The 18,780-nt window shown below is 32.5% G+C and overlaps 1 protein-coding gene across 4 annotated transcripts in view; it reads left to right on the top strand.

Moving 5' to 3' along the window:
• The first annotated feature begins 7,539 nt into the window (after positions 1 to 7,539).
• Positions 7,540 to 18,780, top strand: part of LOC115883624 — a 58,238-nt gene continuing 46,997 nt past the window's right edge. The window contains exons 1-2 of one of the 4 annotated variants that reach the window (XM_030901982.1): positions 7,540 to 7,703; positions 12,096 to 12,210. In XM_030901982.1, the coding sequence (XP_030757842.1) occupies positions 12,101 to 12,210 (110 nt within the window). In that variant the 5' untranslated portion in view covers positions 7,540 to 7,703; positions 12,096 to 12,100. Of the gene's footprint in view, positions 7,704 to 11,899; positions 12,042 to 12,065; positions 12,211 to 18,780 lie in introns of those variants that run through there. The other 3 variants (XM_030901980.1, XM_030901981.1, XM_030901983.1) reach the window with 3 other exon arrangements.

The raw sequence follows: 18,780 nt of genomic DNA, 5'->3' as shown, positions 1-18,780 counted from the left end.
GTCCGTTATTCAGACCATGGATAAAAGAAAATAATCTACTATTAAGATAGATATGAAACTTAATAGTAAAATTTTAGGTCAAAACGCCCCTCCGTGTTTTTAGTGGAGACTACGTTTAACCCAGCGCCTTCGCCTTTTCTGCTGTAAATGTTTTTATGTTTATATTTGAATTCAAAGGATTTATTTTTAAAGTTACACTGATATATTAGTATATCAGAGTAACTTTAATAAAACATAAGAATATATATATTTTACAATTTATTTGTTTATTTATTTTATAGAGTTTCATGTAAATGATCGTAAGTCGACTGGCTGTCTAATGAATACACCGAGATTTATAGATTTTAAAGCGAACGAAAAAAAATCAAACAACGAATACATACCATATATTTTTCTTTTATCTAAGATACATAGCATCGTCTTTTGGAAACACGTATATTTTTGCAGTTTTGTTAGTTTCTTTGCAAGATGCGACACAACAAGAAAACACCATTTTTACAGTTAATAAATAATAAAACTATTTCTGACTATGATATTTAAAATTTAGATAGATAGAAAATTAAAAAACAAACCAGTATTTGCAAACGCAGGCCCAAATTCAATAAAAATCAAAATTTTCCTGCGAAAAATCAGTCTTTTTTCACTGAAATGTATTTTTTGATTTATCAGCAGTCATTGTCAAGTTGACAATAATATACAGGGTGTTTTCGAATTAGTCTAAAAAAAATTATGGTGTGATTCCTCATGTGTTCTTAAAACAATTTTTATATAACCATTGGGTCAAAAGTACTTCCTTTCTGATCTACAGGGTGTTAAAAATTAAAAAAAAATCGATTTTTTTGCTTAACATAAATGGTACACCACTGATTTTTTAAAGAAAATATATTTTTTTCTTGACTGGCCATCCTTTTTCAACAAAATTGATCTTTTGAGTTTTCTTGTTCATCAAACGGTTGTCGAGAAAAAAATAAATATACTTTATTTTTAAGAGCCCGCCTTAATTCGTTTTCTAAATAAATATACTTATATTTTTTAGATTAATTAGGAAACACCCTGTATATGCATATCACAGGCAACCAAATAAATTAGTAACCTCTAAAAATTATTTTTCCTACCACTAGCGACATACCTTGTTTTTAGTGTGTACTAAATTAATTTTTTTTGATTTTATGTTATCCTTTTATTGGCATTTGCATTTTTAATTGAAAATGTAAGGATTTAATTTAGGTTATGTCGTTTGATGTAAACTTTAAGTTACTTATTTTTTTTTTTCATTTAGTTCTTATTTGTGTTCATGTTAATTTTCTCATGACTGATTACTTAATAAATTGTTATTATTTTCATTAAAATGACGGCGATCTTCATTTTATAGCCATCGCTGACGCCATTTTTTATCGATCATATTATACTTATATGTATAATGCCATATGATGGGAAAAAAGGGCGTCAAACCAGCTCGCTTTTACTATCCAGGGTGTACTATACAAAAAACATGTGCCATCTCTCGTGAGGAGATTGTAATATTCTGCTTTGTTTCGTAGCTACAGGGTGTTAAAGTCTTAATAATCTCTCGATTTATTATAATTTTTTTCCAAGTACTTTTAGCGATTGGAATGAAATTTTGAGGATAAAAATTTTAATGCTAAAAAAGCGTCCATAAATTTATCAGGGACGTGCATATGGGATATCACTGGGGGGCCCGGGACGCATTCCCATATCTATCACATGCTATCGCGAATTAAGCAGAATCGGGCGATCCCGAACTAAGTTCTTATCTATCACATGTCTTCTTAACCACTTAACTAGCACACGCTATCGCGAAAATAACTTATTATAAAAAAGCGTCCATAAATTCATCAGGGACGTGCATATGAGATATCACTGGAATATTTTTCAAAAATAAGTCATGTGCGCCACTGACTTTTTTTCTTTTGATATCAAAAATGTGTAGGCCGTTTGATGCCAATTAATATTTTTATCTCTCGAAATTTTGTCGATTTCGGCCTCCTTGATTAAAATATAAATAAAATTAATAAATTATATATTTTACCTAATTTATTATTAAATACTATTACTATTAGTTATTATTACTATTAGTCCAACCTACAGCAATTTCAAATTAAAAAATAATGGTATTTAAGATAATTACAAAAAATTTAATTTAAAAAAGTTTTAACATCCTGTATCTCTAAAACTATGCATTTCCATACTCATGTTTATAGGCACTTTTTTCATATTTTTTGATGAGGAATCAATGAGTACTCATTTAAAACTTACGCAAGTTAATGATACTAAATTTTTCTAAAGGTTGCTATTAGACTTGGATCAAGGCATATTAATAAAATTGTGTTTATCTCATCAAGGAGGCCGAAATCGACAAAATATTAAGAGACAATTTTAATCGGTATTAAACTGTTTCGCTAACAAAAGAAAAAAAGTCAGTGGCGTACATGCTTATTTTAGAAAAATATTCCAGTGTTAACCCATATGCACGTCGCTGGTGAATATGTCGAGACTTTTTTAGCTTTAATATATGTCGCATTTATAGTATAATAACTTTTACCCTCAAAATTTCATTCGAAATGCTAAAAGTACTTGGAAGAAAATTATAATAAATCGAAAAAATATCAAGACTTTAACACCCTGTAGCTACGAAACAAAGCGACTATGTTGATATGAAAAATAAATCTTATTTTTACATTACATGTTTATCATCAGCAGATGATTAAAAGTTTTATGTTATTTTAATCATCTCAGGGAAATCTTAAATTTAAGATTACACAAAACTTAGTGACATTAGGAAGTATATATACCCTAGATTATATTGTATGATCTAGGAAGATATTGACATAGAAAAATCAGTTATAGATATATAATTATTTTATTTTTGATAATGCAGGCCAATAAAACAATAAAAATCGGTACTTTTTACTTATCTATGCATTATTTGCCAGGTAATCTGCTGTAATCCTCATGTTAACAAATGTATTACCAGGAATTATTCAACGATTATATATATATTTACTCTGATCTCGACAGTGGCGTAACTATCGATGTACCGTGTGTGCGCATTCCTATATCTATCACATGCTATCGCGAATTAAGCAGAATCGGGCGATCCCGAACTAAGTTCTTATCTATCACATGTCTTCTTAACCACTTAACCAGCACACGCTATCGCGAAAATAACTTATTACTTTACACTTGTTCTTATGCAATTTTATAGCTGTGTTTTCCTTTTTATTTTGCAAAATAAAAATAACAGGAAATATATCATTTTTCATTAGAGCATTAAATTTGTCAAAAAAGGAAATTTGCTGTATTGTCACTGGATTTCTGTACCATCCAATAGAAATAGAACTAAGCTAGTTGTAGCATCAAAAAGAGCATGAAAAAGTATACTGGCCAAACTAGTTAACTCACAATCACAAAAACTCTAGTTACCTATGGTTGTATTAAGGGGACGATAAGGCAGCTGAGTTACGAGGGGTGCCCGAAACTGACACTTTTTTGGCAATTATTTCAATAGAAAATGAAGTTACTCGTACAATAGACATTGGTAATATTGTGTCAACTTTCGCCCATGCTAAAGCAAGGAAAAAAGAATTTTAACATGTTCATGTTCCTATTTATATTGTTTATTTTAATTTAGTTAGTTTTGTTGTTGTTTTTTGTTTTATTTTTATATATTTTTTTATCTATTTGATATTTTATATGTTTTGCGTTACATATTCTGTGTTGCAGTAATAAATAATACTATATAAAAATTAATTTGATAATGTTATTTCTAACCTAAAATATGAGTGCATATTATTCAGATTAGTATATAAGTATTGAAATATGTAGGTGTAATAGGGGGCCCGGTAAAACTTTTGCACACAGGCCCGTAAGTCTGTTGTTACGCCACGGGATCTCGATTGTTCTTCTCACTAAGCCTCATAAAAATTAAGGTGTGTTAACTAGCAATGAGTTTTTAGCTGAAACGTTTGATCATAGATGTCATATTCTATTAAATAAATCTTAAAAAAAGAACTCTAGTGAATGGATGGAATATGATCGGATATTTCAAAAACCACTCGGTATATGACATTATGGAATTTTCAGAATGGAAATTCCACTCAAATAAAAACTATTGATCATTCCAAGTTTAGTTTGAAAATATGTTTGAATCATCCTGTATATTGGAAAAAATACGCTACCATTGTCTGCAAATTTTTTAATAAATTTGAGTGATGTTAAATCAGAAACCTTATATATAAGCGATACCAATTAAACTTCTAGTTACTTAATCGAGGGCGCGATTTTTAAATTCATTGTTGCCAACCATGGACATATTCGGTGCCGGGCTGACTAACTGGAATTTAAATTCCCCGCTGGGGATTCAGATGGTAGCTTCATACAGGTATCGACTTATTTCCTGACAATGACAGTCTATTTCACCAGTCCGAAAAAGTAGCAAAATAAGCGTTCGGCATTTAACGCTTTATGTAAAACTGGCTAGGTATTTTTACACAAATGAAGAAGGTAATTAAAGATAAAGAATTATTCTTCTTCTTATCACGCCCTCTCCTGCCGAAGGTTGACGATCCAAATGGCAATTGTGGATTTCCGCAGACGAGCGTTCAAACCATCTCCTCAAATCTTTTAGCCATGAGTTCTGGCGTCTTCCTACTGATCTTTTCCCTTACACTTTGCCCTCTATTATGAGGCGCAGTATTTCGTATCTACCACCTCTCATCACATGACCCAGGTATTGCATTTTTCTTTCCTTGATGGTGTTCAGTATCTCTTTTTGTTTCTGCATGCGCTGGAGTACTTCATTGTTGGTGATCCTTTGTACCCATAAGATTCGCAGCATCCGTCTGTATATATACAGTGTCCAGCTCTCACATCCATAGAGTAACACAGAGAAGACGTAGCATCTGGCCATTCGAGTTCTGAGATCCGCACTGAGGTCTCTTCTTGTAAAAAATGATTTCATTCTCACGAAGATTTTTCTCGCTTGCTCAATTCTTGAAAATATTTCTCTTTTCGGGTCGCACTGACTATTGATGTTAGCTCCTAAATACTTTATTGAGGTCACTTCGATTGTTTGTCCCTTGAAACGTAGGTGAGCATTTATTGGAGTCTTAGAAAAGACCAATAGTTTGGTCTTGGAGACATTGAGATGCAGTCCAAACATCTCACTATAGTGGACTACGGAATCTATAATGCTTTGCAGTTCTTGTATATCGTTGGCTATTATAACCGTATCATCGGCATATCTGATATTGTTTATTGGGATTCCATTGAACTTGATTCCGCCCTGGATTCGATCCACTGCTTCTCTAAATATAGTCTCTGAGTACAGGTTAAATAAGAGCGAAGACAAGACGCAACCCTGCCGAACGATTTGTATATCTTCCGATGTTGACTGCTTCATCTCAACTACCGCCGTTTGATGCCAATAAAGTTCTGATATGAAACGTAGGTCTTGTTCGTCAACTCCGGTTGTTCTTAGAATTTTGATCATCTTCTGATGATTAACACAGTTCAACGCCTTACGATAGTCTATGAAGCATGCAAATACTAAGCCTAAGGCATGTCTCTATATCTCTGTGTCATTACATTTAGGGAGAAGAGTGCTTCACGCGTTCCGAGTCCGTTTCTGAAGCCAAACTGGGTGTTTTGGTCCATCTGATTTTCGCACCTCTTGTAGATTCGAGTGTGGATGATTCTAAGAAAGGTTTTGAGGACATGGGACATAAGACTTATCATCCGATAGTCATCACATTGTGAGGCGTTGGGTTTCTTTGGCAGGGTTACGAATGTTGATTTAAGCCAATTTGACGGTATTTTGCTTGAGCTATATAATTTGTTAAATAATGCTGTTACCAAATCTAGACTTCTGCTTTCGTTATCTGCAATGAGTTTAAGTATTTCAACGTTTATTTTATCGGGGCCGGTAGCTTTTCCGCTTTTCTGCGCTTTTATTGCATGAACAACTTCGTCTTTGGTTATTGCTGGAGCCTTTTCATTCAGTATGTGATCTATCGGTGGTGGGGAACAGAGTCTGTCATCATTAAAAAGTGTTTCGATATATTCTTTCCATCTCACAAGCTTAGCCTTTACTCCTAGAATTATCTCGTTGTTATCGTTTCTTAGGATTGTTTCTTGGTGTTTTCTGTGTCTGTTTGTAAATTCTTTCACTTTTTTATGAACTTTGAAGGTGTCATACTTTGCTTGTAGTTGCTCTATTTCTTGACATTTTGTTGACATCCAGATCTCTTTCTCTTCCCGGCACTTTTTCCTCAAAAGGATTATACTATATCCTTATTGTAGCACATTTTTAGACAAGTTCTTTATTTTTAAGATTTTGATGGTCAAACATCAACAAAATATTCCTTATGTTTGGACTAAGTTTTCTCGAAAATAAAGACATAATTTAAAATTCCGTTACAATACGGAAACAAATTAAAATTTTGTGAGTCGAGTGATATATAATTTATATGGTTTTGTAACAAATTGCTCGCTATTTTTGACAACAGGAGCCGGCCGGCGAGATCTTTTATTTTAGGTTATATTTGAATTGTTTTGAATTATTGCTTTAGTTTTATTAGGTAATTTGATATTTAAGTTAGCTGGGATTAGTTTTAGTTAAATAAATATGGCCCAAAATATGGATTCCACCACCAATTAAAGAACCTATAAAAAGGCTTAGGTTTACAGCAGATGACGACTTAGCCCTTCTAAGAGAATTTGTTGCTTGTTGCCCTAAACCCATTGGCAGACGTTGAACAATAAAGCACTGGAAATAAGCATTTTAGCCCTTTAGTTTTAAAATACCTAGTAAACAAAACAATTTCAAAGTTTTAAATTCAAAGTTAGGTTAAGTTTAAATAGCGGACGCGACGCGATCAGAATTCTTTCCGATCCGATAACTATAAATGAAGAGAGTTAATACCACCTCACGTAAAGGAAATAACACCTGGCCTTATTAACGTCCATGCACGCTATTCGATTTAGCGATATCTCTCTATTACGCTGTTTATTGTTATTATACACGAGTTTATTTTTGAGCACAGGAAATTTGACTCGTTTGCACATCGTCATAAAAAACAATTTTCTACCACGAATTAGGGACAAGATATTTATCTGTATACTTATAGCATACCTAATCTGTGGTAATAGCCATCTAACGGACAAAAAAAGACTTTTGTATAAAGGTAAATTATGTTGAGTTCATTTATTTCGATTCGAAAAAATACATAGTAGTTCTATATCCACACAATATCGGGACACTCTGTATATATAATCAATAAAATTATTGTTAAAGTGACTGAAACAAAATGTACGCTATTTTTATTATTTAAACAGTATAAAAATATTGACTCCGACTTATTTTTAGACCGCTTCAAAGCAAACAAGTTTGGAACTGGAAAAAAAATGTTCCCCAACACTGCTATATTGTTGACAGGTAATATATGCGTAAAATGACTAATAAAGATAATTCTACATTATTCTCTTCATTTTATTATAACTACTTTTATAAATATTCGACTGCGCCGGTAGATACTGGCTAATCTTTCCAAGTACATAATGTATTAAATGTTATTGACAAATAGTAAATACAATTTATCTAAGAGTCTATATTTGTTTATATGGCGATCTATAGCGCATATCGATGGGAGTATGAAGTAAAATCACGAAAATATAACAATGTGGTAAGTTTTTCTTTTTTCATTCTAAAAAAATGATATTTTAAAATTTCTAGGCGACATAGTCTATAATGTTTTATAATAATAGTATATTATTTTATTAGTAGTAAAAATGACTCATTTTTTTATTTATTCTACAATCAATTTTGTTCAGTGTTGGTAAATTTAGAAGGATATTGTTTGGAACTTAAGTTAATAGTGACATTATTCCGAATTCCAGAAAAAGACTGTAACATAGTTACAGTTGTACAGCGTGGGGTAGACAGGGGTAGATTTCTGTCAAAAAAAAAATATCATAGGTTTACAAATTAAGGTATGTTGGCATTTACCTGATTTTGCATTGATACCTGTTCACTGTTTAATTTTAATTTAAAATTAGATACAGATTTTCTTAAATTAGTTCAAATCGGATTGTGCAAAATGGTTCAAATTTGATAAGTGTATTCAGAAACGCTGTTTAAAAAAGAAACTAGTTACGACTTCGCTGTAAAGTCAACAGGGGAGTCAACACTTGGACAATTCAGAATTTGCACGGGATTTCCTGTTTTCAACGACTATGCACCACCCGGTATAATACACGTTACGTGTAGGCAGTGATGCCAACTCGTGGCAAATTTCCCAATTCATGGGAAATTTCGAGATCTAGAGGGAAGAGGGAAATTTTAACCCAAAACTCCATATTCGTGGGAAATTCTAAAGTTCATGCATAAAAAATAGTTATCGTGCACGCGTTCATCAAACTGAGTAAACTGAATCATTTATAATGATAAACGATGCCTTATTTCGAAAACCTCGTATGTTCAAGACTTAATAGTCTATTGTATTGTAAGAGAAAATCTAGTTATCTTGATTACTGCGCTATCTGTGGACAATTTTTTTTATAATAATTAATAGGAATAGGAATAGACAGTGGCGGATACAGAGGGGGGGGGGGCATGGCACACCTAAAATCTATGAATTGGTTTAAATATTAGGCTTTTGGGTTAAAAATGGCGCTCTAAGAAGCATCTTCTACATTACTTTTTATTTGGGCCCCCCGCCCCTAAAATATTCCTGTATCCGCCCCTGGGAATAGAGCCCCCTTGAAAAGTTTATTGTTTCTCGTATGAAAATAGGTTTTGTATACATAACAGGTTTTTAAAGTAAGGTAACGTAAAGCATTATCGCGGTTACAGTGATACCAACTCGTGGGAAATTTCTCTTGGAAATTTGGAGATCCTGAAAGAAAAGTGATATTTTAACGTAAAACATCTCTATTCTTGGGAAATTCTAAATTCATGTATTAATCGAAAAAAATAGTTATCGTAAACCAGCATTATCGCAACTTAATATACATTTTCGCTTGGCATCGCGCGGTTCAAAGTTTTTTCTACGGTCCCAGCAACAGTGCGTAGCTCCTATATAATAAAAAAAATTAATTGTTTGGAATTTTGTATAAGTGCCAAGTTAAAATATATAAGGATGTTTTTGAGGATAATATTTTAACTTCTGCAGGGTGGCTCAAAAACGAAGAAAAATTATTTTATATTTTAGAAAGTTTGGCATAAAATTTTGAACACCCTGTATGGTTTAAGATCACGATATTTATAGCAAAGTAAGTACAGACCAATAATAGTATACAGGGTGATTCCTGTAAGTCGGTCATGCTTCCGAGGAATGATAAGGGACGTCGAAATATTAATTTTAATATAGCACACTATGGGTCGGAAATGCCTTTTACGCAAGATAAAAGAAAGTTACAAGAGACATTTTTTCTTGGAAATAAACCGAGTAAATAAAAAAACTCCGAAATTTTTATTTTTATCAGTGGCGTACTATTTTTTTTTGAAATTATTAGCCGATGCGTATCACAGCTACGCCACTGGTTGAAACTAAAATCTCTTCTTTTTACATTTAAAGTGTCCCTGTTAGGCAGTCTCCTACAATAAAATTTTATAACGATACTTTCAACTGTTAAAAAACTATTAAAAAATATCTTTAATTTTTCAAAAACTTTAACACCCCGTATCTTGCGTAAGAGGCATTTCCGACCCATAGTGTGCTATATCAAAATTAATATTTCGACGTCCCCTATCATTCTTCGAAAGCATGACCGACTTACAGGAATCACCCCGGTGCAAAAACTTAAATGGCAGGATTTGGAACAAGAATTGCCAAATCCTGCTGTCAGATGGCGCCACTGTCGATTTAAAAATACATGGGCGGAGTAAGAGGGAAGGAAAAGTTTCTTCCCGCCACCCGTCTCATCGTAATATTTCGTCATTTTTCCCGGCAGCCATCAGTGCCTAACTTTTCTGGAGCTGAGAGGTATGTGTTTTGTGGTTGTGAGTGTCGTAGTGTTCATTCTCAAAGTAAAGACGTTTTATGTTGTGTGCCCGGCCTTTATAGTGTATTATTTTAAATTAAAAACTTTTTATTTTGTGTATCCATTTAGAGTGAATTATTCTTTATATGTAAGTACCTAGAAATTAGTTTATAATAATATAACCTGCTCGATAAAAGCTAGGTTAGGTTAGGTTAATTGTACCTTGGAAATGGCTATCGATGATAAGGAAGATTGATATTCATTAATTGGTTAGATTTACTAATATAATTTACATTTTAAATGCCATCAATTGTCATTCCTAAGGTGGCTTGATGCAGCTTTTCGTAATCGTATGGTACAATATGATCGAAAAAAAAACGGCGTCACCGTTGGCTATGAAATAAATATCGCTGTCATTCTCTCTCTATATGTAAAATTATATGAGGAACGTCATCGACCGCGTCATTTCCAAGCCAACTTGACTTCGTTTTTTCGATCATACGGTATTACTTTAGTATTACCATGTACCTAGGTATAGAAATTTAGAAAACAAAAAGAATACAAAAATAGTTGTATATATATATATTTTATCCGAGCAATAATTGTAATGTTTAATTTTTAGTTGCCTATAAATTTAATGAGCCGCATTTGTATTGTAAAATTTCGAAATCTACGAAAAAAGAAAAAATAAATAAAAATTTATAACAAAAAATAAATGATTTTTATTATAAACTTCCTTGTAATATCTGGTATATAATCAATTCACATGTGTTATTAATCATACACCTATTATTAAGTTAAATCTGATAGTACTTTTTGATTTTGGTATAGAAAATATTGTAATGTTATTTTTACCGCATGTGTATTGTTTAACAATTATAGACTAGATATTTGTTTGGCAAGTATATTAAATCAAACATCTTTACAACATATTTTTTTTTAAAAAATATATTGTATAAGATGTTTATTTAACTTTACTTGAAACAAATTATCTGGTATAAAAATCATCCTAGTTTAAATATTGTATGATCGAAGAATACGGCTTCAAGTTAACTTAGAAATGACTATTGATGACATTAACCATATAACTTTACAAAGAAAATGTTATCAATCGTCATTTTTAAGTTAACTTGGAATCGTTATTTTTCGAACATACGGTATATTAAATTAATTAGGTGTAATATAATACTATAGATGGCGCTGCCAAAATTGCTTTGAATGCAATGCAGATTTCTTTTTAAAATTTAATTGTAGATTTCTTTTTTTTAAATTTAATTTGTAGTTCTAAATCCGTGTCATAGATGGCGTACCAAAATGTTGTCCTAATTTTTTGTACGGAAGATTTCGTTCTGTTTTAATCTGTTCTGTGGAATCACCCTGTATATTTATATAGTTTTGATTTCAGAACATTTCTTGAATTTTTAATAATTTAAAAAAAGGCTGAAAACACTTCTTTTTTTATTTATTTATTAATATTTTTGAATAATTATTTACTCATATTTCAGGATTATGTAAAGTGACGAGAAAGGAAGCCAAAAATGCAATAATATACAGGGTGTTCCATTTAAAAAAAATCATCCCGATTCACTCACACTTTTTTGAGCCTCCCTGTAGAAATTAAAATATTACCGACGCACTGTTATCGGACCCGCAGGAAAATCTTTGAACCGTGGCAACCCCTATATGCGGCAACTTTATTTAGCCCCCCTAGCCCCCCCTAGTTGCGGCACTGTCTATAGATCCAAACAGAAATAAAAATATTGCTAGATACAATAGTTTTGTCCAGGAGTGTATATTTATTCTTCTCATTGATGATGCAGTTAAAAAAAAATTATATCACCGCAGATTATTGTTGTTATCACAATATTATCGATGTGCAAACTTCTGATTTTGGTAATTCCTAAACATATTTTTCTATTTTCAGTAAGAGCGCACTTGCGTGTCGGTTCGCAAACAATGAACAACGTTAAAAAACCTTTTTCAGAATTGTTATCTTTCGTAATTTTTTCATTTGTTAGTGTTATTTTATCTCTATGCAAGTAAGTCGCATTAAATGGTTCAAGTTTAAGGTGCTTTTATGGTGTTTTCGATAGGAATCATGGCTGTGGATGTGAAAATTGACGAGAATATCGATGTTGACGATCTAAGGTTCTATTCGCCGCCATCATTGCATGAAGAAGCTCCTTTTGTCAAAAATATGTTTTACAAGTGAGTAGTAGATACAGTTATTTATAATAAGTATACTCATATAAGTTTAATATTTAAATATTTTTTTTAACTTTTAAAGTTTCAGAAGTTATCAATATTTAAGCAAAAAATATATTTTTATTGAAACGACACAAAAGTATTATTATTATTTTTGCGACGTGATTGACAATCATTATTTGACAATATTGTTACGTTTTTTCGTCGGTTCCGTGTGGATAGAAAGTCACAATTTATTTAAACACAATTTATTTAACACTAATTAACAAACAATAGCGATTAAAAAAACTTAAAGGACTATTTATAACTTATTTACAATTTATCTAACTATTTATCTAACAGGAATTTATTTTGAATTAGCGCGGCGATTGTAACTGTACCCGTCGACCGGTTGTTTTTCTCTCTCTCCTCTTCTGGCTTCGGGCGTCTGCTTATATATGAGAAAAACAGACAATCCAGATTTGTCCCGACAATTCTTAGCCGTTCTAGAAGGTCGGCGTCGCCGGCGTATGAGTCATAGCCGAGTGGCCAAGCCTAAGGCCGAGTTCACACGGTACGGGTCCGCAACAATATAAAAACATAATTTTAACGCCTAGGCATAAAAGTGAAGTACTTTTACGCCTAAGCACAAAAGTACGAAAATATATTATTAAACTGACATAAAGTGTCACATTCAACGAGCGTAATCATAGTTTCTCGATAATTACTTACAAGGTATTACTTTTAGATATTTTTATATAATTTTCAACGTTTGAAATTGTTTAAAAAATGATTTGTGACGTTTGAAAAAGAAATAGCATGTTCTATTCGGGTTAAACAAAGCTACAGAGGGTTAAAGTTTTATTTTTTTTTGTTTTATTAAAATTTTCTTCCAAGTGCTTTTAGCCGATTTAAATAAAATTTTAAGGGTAAAATTTACTATAGGTGCGACATATTTTAATGCTGAATCTGTCAATACATTTTTGGTATTAAAATATGTAGCACTTATAGGTAACTTTTGCCCTCAAAATTTTAATCGAACTACTAGGCATTTAGAAGAATTGGATTATATTAAATCGAAAAAAAAACTGAAAACTAATTCCCTGTAGCTACAAAAGAAAGCAGAATCGGACATACGTTGATATAAAAAATAAATCCTAATTTTAAGTGAGGGATTTCCCCATGAGAAATGGGACATCTTTTTTTAAACACCCTGTATAGATAAGTACCTATAATGTGGTACCTATAAAGGCCTAAACTACTACAGTACCTATAATACTTATAAAAATATGTATGTATGCGCATACATAAATGTAAACACATAAATAGATATAGATGTATGATGCCAATGCCACAAAGACATATTCTTTAATTTTCAAACTCCTTTCTTCAATAATACCGTATGATCGAAAAAAAAAACGGCGTCGAGTTGGCTTTTGAAATAACGATCAATGACATTCCTCATATAATTTTATAAATAGAATGACAGCGATCTTTGTTTCATAGCCATCGCTGACGTCGTTATTTTATCATATTGTATATGCTACGGTAAGACGTTTGTATAAAGTTTTCAGTATTAACTCCTGTGGTGCCAACACTAGGTACATCTTTATTTCTTTCTTCAGTTTCATTTTTGTTATCCAATTCTGTCAATTTTCCTTCAATGAGTTCAACAAAATGCGATTCAAGTAGGTCATTTACACCTTCCTGATGCAATAGGGTTCCCAACTTGAGCATCGGCGATTACGGGACAATTATATTTAAGCTTTTAAATAATTGAAACAAAACATTAAATATTAGAAATTAAAATATATTATGTGGGTAGTACACACTTTTTAGTTTCCAGGTCCCGGCCAAGACAAAACTTTCGCCGGGACAAACTTTCTGATTCCTGGTTAATCCCGGCCAAACGGGGACGGTTGGGAACCCTATGATAAAAACACTAAATCACCACAATACACCAAAAGACTTTTATTTTACACTGGACGCGCGTTTCGCTAACCATGTTAGCATCATCAGCAGATGATTATAAACTAAAGTACAATCTACAAGTTGAACGTTTATATACTCGCTCAGTGGGCACCAAGTGGGCGTGGCAAAATCTAGCCAACCGAGTCAGAGACAACTGAGCGTAACAGTTAGATTTCCGCCACTAGAGTAGTAGGAACAAAGAACTTGAAGGAATTGGACCGTTGACTCTGTTCATACTATCTTTACATTTATTAATTCTGATGCTTTCATATGCATCTAGTTGCCTGTAATTTGAGACTTGCTTAATTAATTTTAAATTATTAAGATCTATACAATGTTCATTATCAACAATATGTTCAGCAAGGCAAGATTTATCCGGTCTACCATATCTTATCTGAGCTAAATGTTCTTTAAATCTAGTTAATATTGATCTTCTAGTTTACCTAACATATTTCTGATTACAATCTTTACAAGAAATTTCATAAATACCCGACCTTTCCAGTGGAGGTGTTTTATCTTTTGGATTACCTAATAATTGTTGTAATTTATTATTAGCACTATACACAAGTTTATAATTGACATTCTTAAAAATTCCTTTTAGACCACGGGATAACTCTCTATCAAACGGTATTGAAAAATATTTAGACGTATCTTTCTCCACTTGAAAAGTCGAATTTTCAGAAATCATTAACCTATACCTACGTTTTCTAATTAATTTATCAACTAGTGAAGGAGAATATCCATTACATTCAGCTACATTCCTAATGTAATCTCTTTATATCTTTCGTTGGAAAGTGGGAAACTAAGTAATCTATGAACTAAGAAATTTAAACTAGCCATTTTATGTTCAACACTATGATGTGATTCATTAGGAATATATCTGCGTGTGGTCGTATTTTTCCTATAGATATCAAATTCCAGGCAATTATTAGTATTTCTAATAACTAATACATCTGGAAATGGTAATCTGTCGTTCTCAATTTCATGCGTAAATTTAATGGAAGGAAAACGATTATTTAACTTAAATTAATAAAATAAAATTATCTATGGTGTCTGAATGTGTGTCAAAAACAGCAAAAATATCATCCACATACCAAACCATACTCTTGGAAAATACTCAAACTGATTCTTAGCCTCCACTTCAAACCTGCTCATGAATAAATTAGCCAAAAATGGAGACAATGGATTACCCATTGCTGTACCTTCCCGCTGTTCAAAAAAGTTGTTATTAAATTGAAAACAATTTTGTTTCATACATAACGATGTAAGCTCAATATATTCACTCAGAGTTTTGTTGTCGAGACCATTTGCGTTCAGTAATTCCTTCAAGTAGCCTAAAGTATGTGGAATTGGAACACTTGGGAACAACGAAGATACATCAAAGGAGACCAAAATTTCACCCTCATGCAATGTTATATCTTTAATTTTGTTAATGAATTCAATATTATTTTTAACTGAGAAAGAAGGTTCATGATCAGGTAAATTTTCGAACTCCCTTGATAACCATTTTGCCAAATTATAAGTCGGAGAACCTACAGCCGAAACAATTGGGCGCATAGACTTGTCCAAGCATACAATTTTGGTAATGAGGGATTGGATACTTGCAATTTCCTCTTTAAAGAAAGATCAATAAGGGTGTTACATTCTTTTAGAGTTTTTTTAACGTCTGCTACCATCTTGGACAAAGGATTCTTTTTCAAATTTATGTAGGGGCCATTATCGATTAAGTTGTTAACCTTATCGTAATAGTCTTTTTTATCTAATATAACAACCTTATTTCCCTTATCAGCTTTTAGATAGAAACAATCTTTGTTACGCAAACTCTTGACAATATTGTGCTCTTTATTAGATTTTAATGAATTACTTGAAACGATATTTTTTGATAACTGATTTCTACAAGCCTCTCTTGTAAATACTTTAGAAGCCTCGGGCAAGTGCTGAATAGCAGTTTCAACACCAACGACGATTTCCTTCAAAGCGCTACCAGAGTTGGGCAATGCATACTTTAAACCTTTGTTTAATAAACTGAGCTCTTGTTTATCAAAAGTCTGCGAAGAAAGATTTTCTACTATGTTTATGTCTCTTTGGAAAACATGTTTGTTTTTAGAGCTTTTTAATTTTTTAAACTTATTATTCAAAATGGACATTTTCTTAACAAATTTTGAATTGATAACCACAAACATATTTCTCTGAAAGAGACACCAACATTCATACTCTACATATAAACGCTCAACTTGTAGATTGTACTTTAGTTTATAATCATCTGCTGATGATGCTAACATGGTTAGCGAAACGCGCGTCCAGTGTAAAATAAAAGTGTTTTGGTGTATTGTGGTGATTTAGTGTTTTTATTTTGCTGTGTAACACCAAAGGTTTCAACCCTCAACTGTAACCCTATGATGCAAGTAATTGAGTTCATCTCCAGGCAGCGACTTTACTATAAATCAGCAATTTCTTTAATTTGATTTCTGTACCAAACCAATGTTATTAGTAATTTGAAAACAATATGTAATGTAATCTATATAATACAATAAGTTTGATAATTATAGGTACTTATTGGTTGTACTTTTTATTTTTATGCGTATGGCTACAAAAAAAGAAAGGTAAACACTTATTTCTAATTTAGACTTATCTCAAGTGATGTAGGTATTATCTCAGACAAATAATGTAAACATAAGACAAATTTTACTGTACAAACAGAAGGTACTCAAGATATACAAACTGGATATAAACAGAAAAATGCCACACATTTGTTAGAAAAAATATTAACAAAGAGGTATAATTATTATGGTAGTAATTAAATTACATATAAAGATTTTGGGTCTTTAAAAACATTTTTTTACTTAAAATTAAAAACTTATATGAATTTTTATTGGTTTCTGTATCAATAATTTTATTCATAATAATATAACTCGGATTTGAAGAGTCATAATAAAAGTTTACAGTTTTTTGCTTTCAAAATTGAATTTGGCAACACAACGGCTGTTTGTTTACAAGATAAGGCCTTGGAGTATTAGAATTTTGCTTGGTTTACATTTTTAATGCCGGCTATACACTGTCCAATTCGGTCGGAAAGTTGGGTGGTCGATTTGGTCGGATTGGATGAAAAATATTCACTCGAGTATTCAAATCCTCCTTTTTGTCGATCCTCGAGGATTACTCGGCATGCAACTACCACAGCACCCTTGTCTACCACTACCACACCACACATAGCATATCGTGCTCACAAGAATACAAGGTGATTAAGTATATAGGATAGCGTACAGAGGATAGCCGTACAAACAACAGTTATATTAGATTAGATTCTTCGAGATGGCTATCGGTTTAACCAATGCGACCTTTTCTGATCTATTATGATTCTTTTCTGATCTTTACATTCTCCAATCCTTTACATTCTCCAATCCTATCCTTTTCACAAAGTCTAGCCACTCGGAGACTAAACCCTCCATATCTCTTTTTCAATGGCCTATATTTGCTTAGTACCAAGAACCGCACACTTCCCAGGCTGTCTCCCCAACATAAAATGGGCGCGTTCAGGGACGGTCAGCGGCTGAGTGGCTGAGTAAGCGATTTCCCTAAACGGTCTATTCTGAACAAACAGCGACAGTTAAGGCGGAATTACATTACTGTCACGTCACGTGAGTTCATATGCTATCACAGTAAAAGTGAGTTCACGTGTGGTTTAAAGGAAACACATTAGTATCACGTCGTTCTTTCATATTAAGCACATTTTATTATGAACCGAAAGCCATTTCTCGTTCGTTCAGCGTTCTTCTCAAGTTTAACAACTTAGGTCCTCTACTTAACGTAATAATGAATCAAATAAATAGTTCTTCATCTTCATCTTCTGAGTTTGAAGAAGATTTAGAAAACGCATGTGGTTTACTTGTGGTTGCTGATAATATTAAAACTAGGCAATGGGTTCATGACATTAATTTGAAAAGAGAGTAATTTGTTGATCGGTTATTGTAAAGCACCTCGTGTAAACGCACTTTTTCTATTAGAATTTCTTCCATTTTCCAACCCTCACGTTTTCACGCCTCCCCAAGTGACAATAATGTGTTCACCCTTGATGTGTTGATTAATAAAATAAAGGCAAAACATCGGTCTCATCAAATTTACTGCTCATATGTTTCTTGTTCATTCTGCTGTTTTGTGCCGTTTAGGGAATATCGTAAGATGCTGGTCAGCGAAATTCTATGCTGAAAGTCAGCGGCTGTGTTCCCTGAACGCACCCAATGTATTCTGTCATTTTTGACAGAACCTACACATGTCTTCTTCCTTTAAACTCATTAGTTTTAGATACCTATTCAGCTTACAATGCCCTGTAGTAGACCTACTACAGTTGTGGCTATCTTTTTGTCTTTGTTTATCAGGTCTGCCGTGAATGTTCTACTATGAACTTTTCTGTTTGTTTCCGCCCTGGTGAATTTTTTTCACCATTCTAGGGATTTCTTGGCCACCCATGGTTCTGTAGCCATTCTGCAATCAAAAACACTAGCACACATAACAATAATAATTGGTTTTCCGAGTAGTAACCACCAATATGCATTCCATCTTTGGTAAACCTGCTTTTTTTTGAACAGAAATAATAATAAGTAACTTAGTCCTATCAAATTTTAA

The sequence above is a fragment of the Sitophilus oryzae genome, unplaced genomic scaffold (genome assembly GCF_002938485.1).
Source record: "Sitophilus oryzae breed Bouriz unplaced genomic scaffold, Soryzae_2.0 scaffold_1974_pilon_pilon, whole genome shotgun sequence".
Classification (NCBI taxonomy): Eukaryota; Metazoa; Arthropoda; class Insecta; order Coleoptera; family Curculionidae; genus Sitophilus; species Sitophilus oryzae.
The sequence above is the reverse complement of the archived record's forward strand: the minus strand, read 5'-3'. Positions and strand labels throughout refer to the sequence as shown.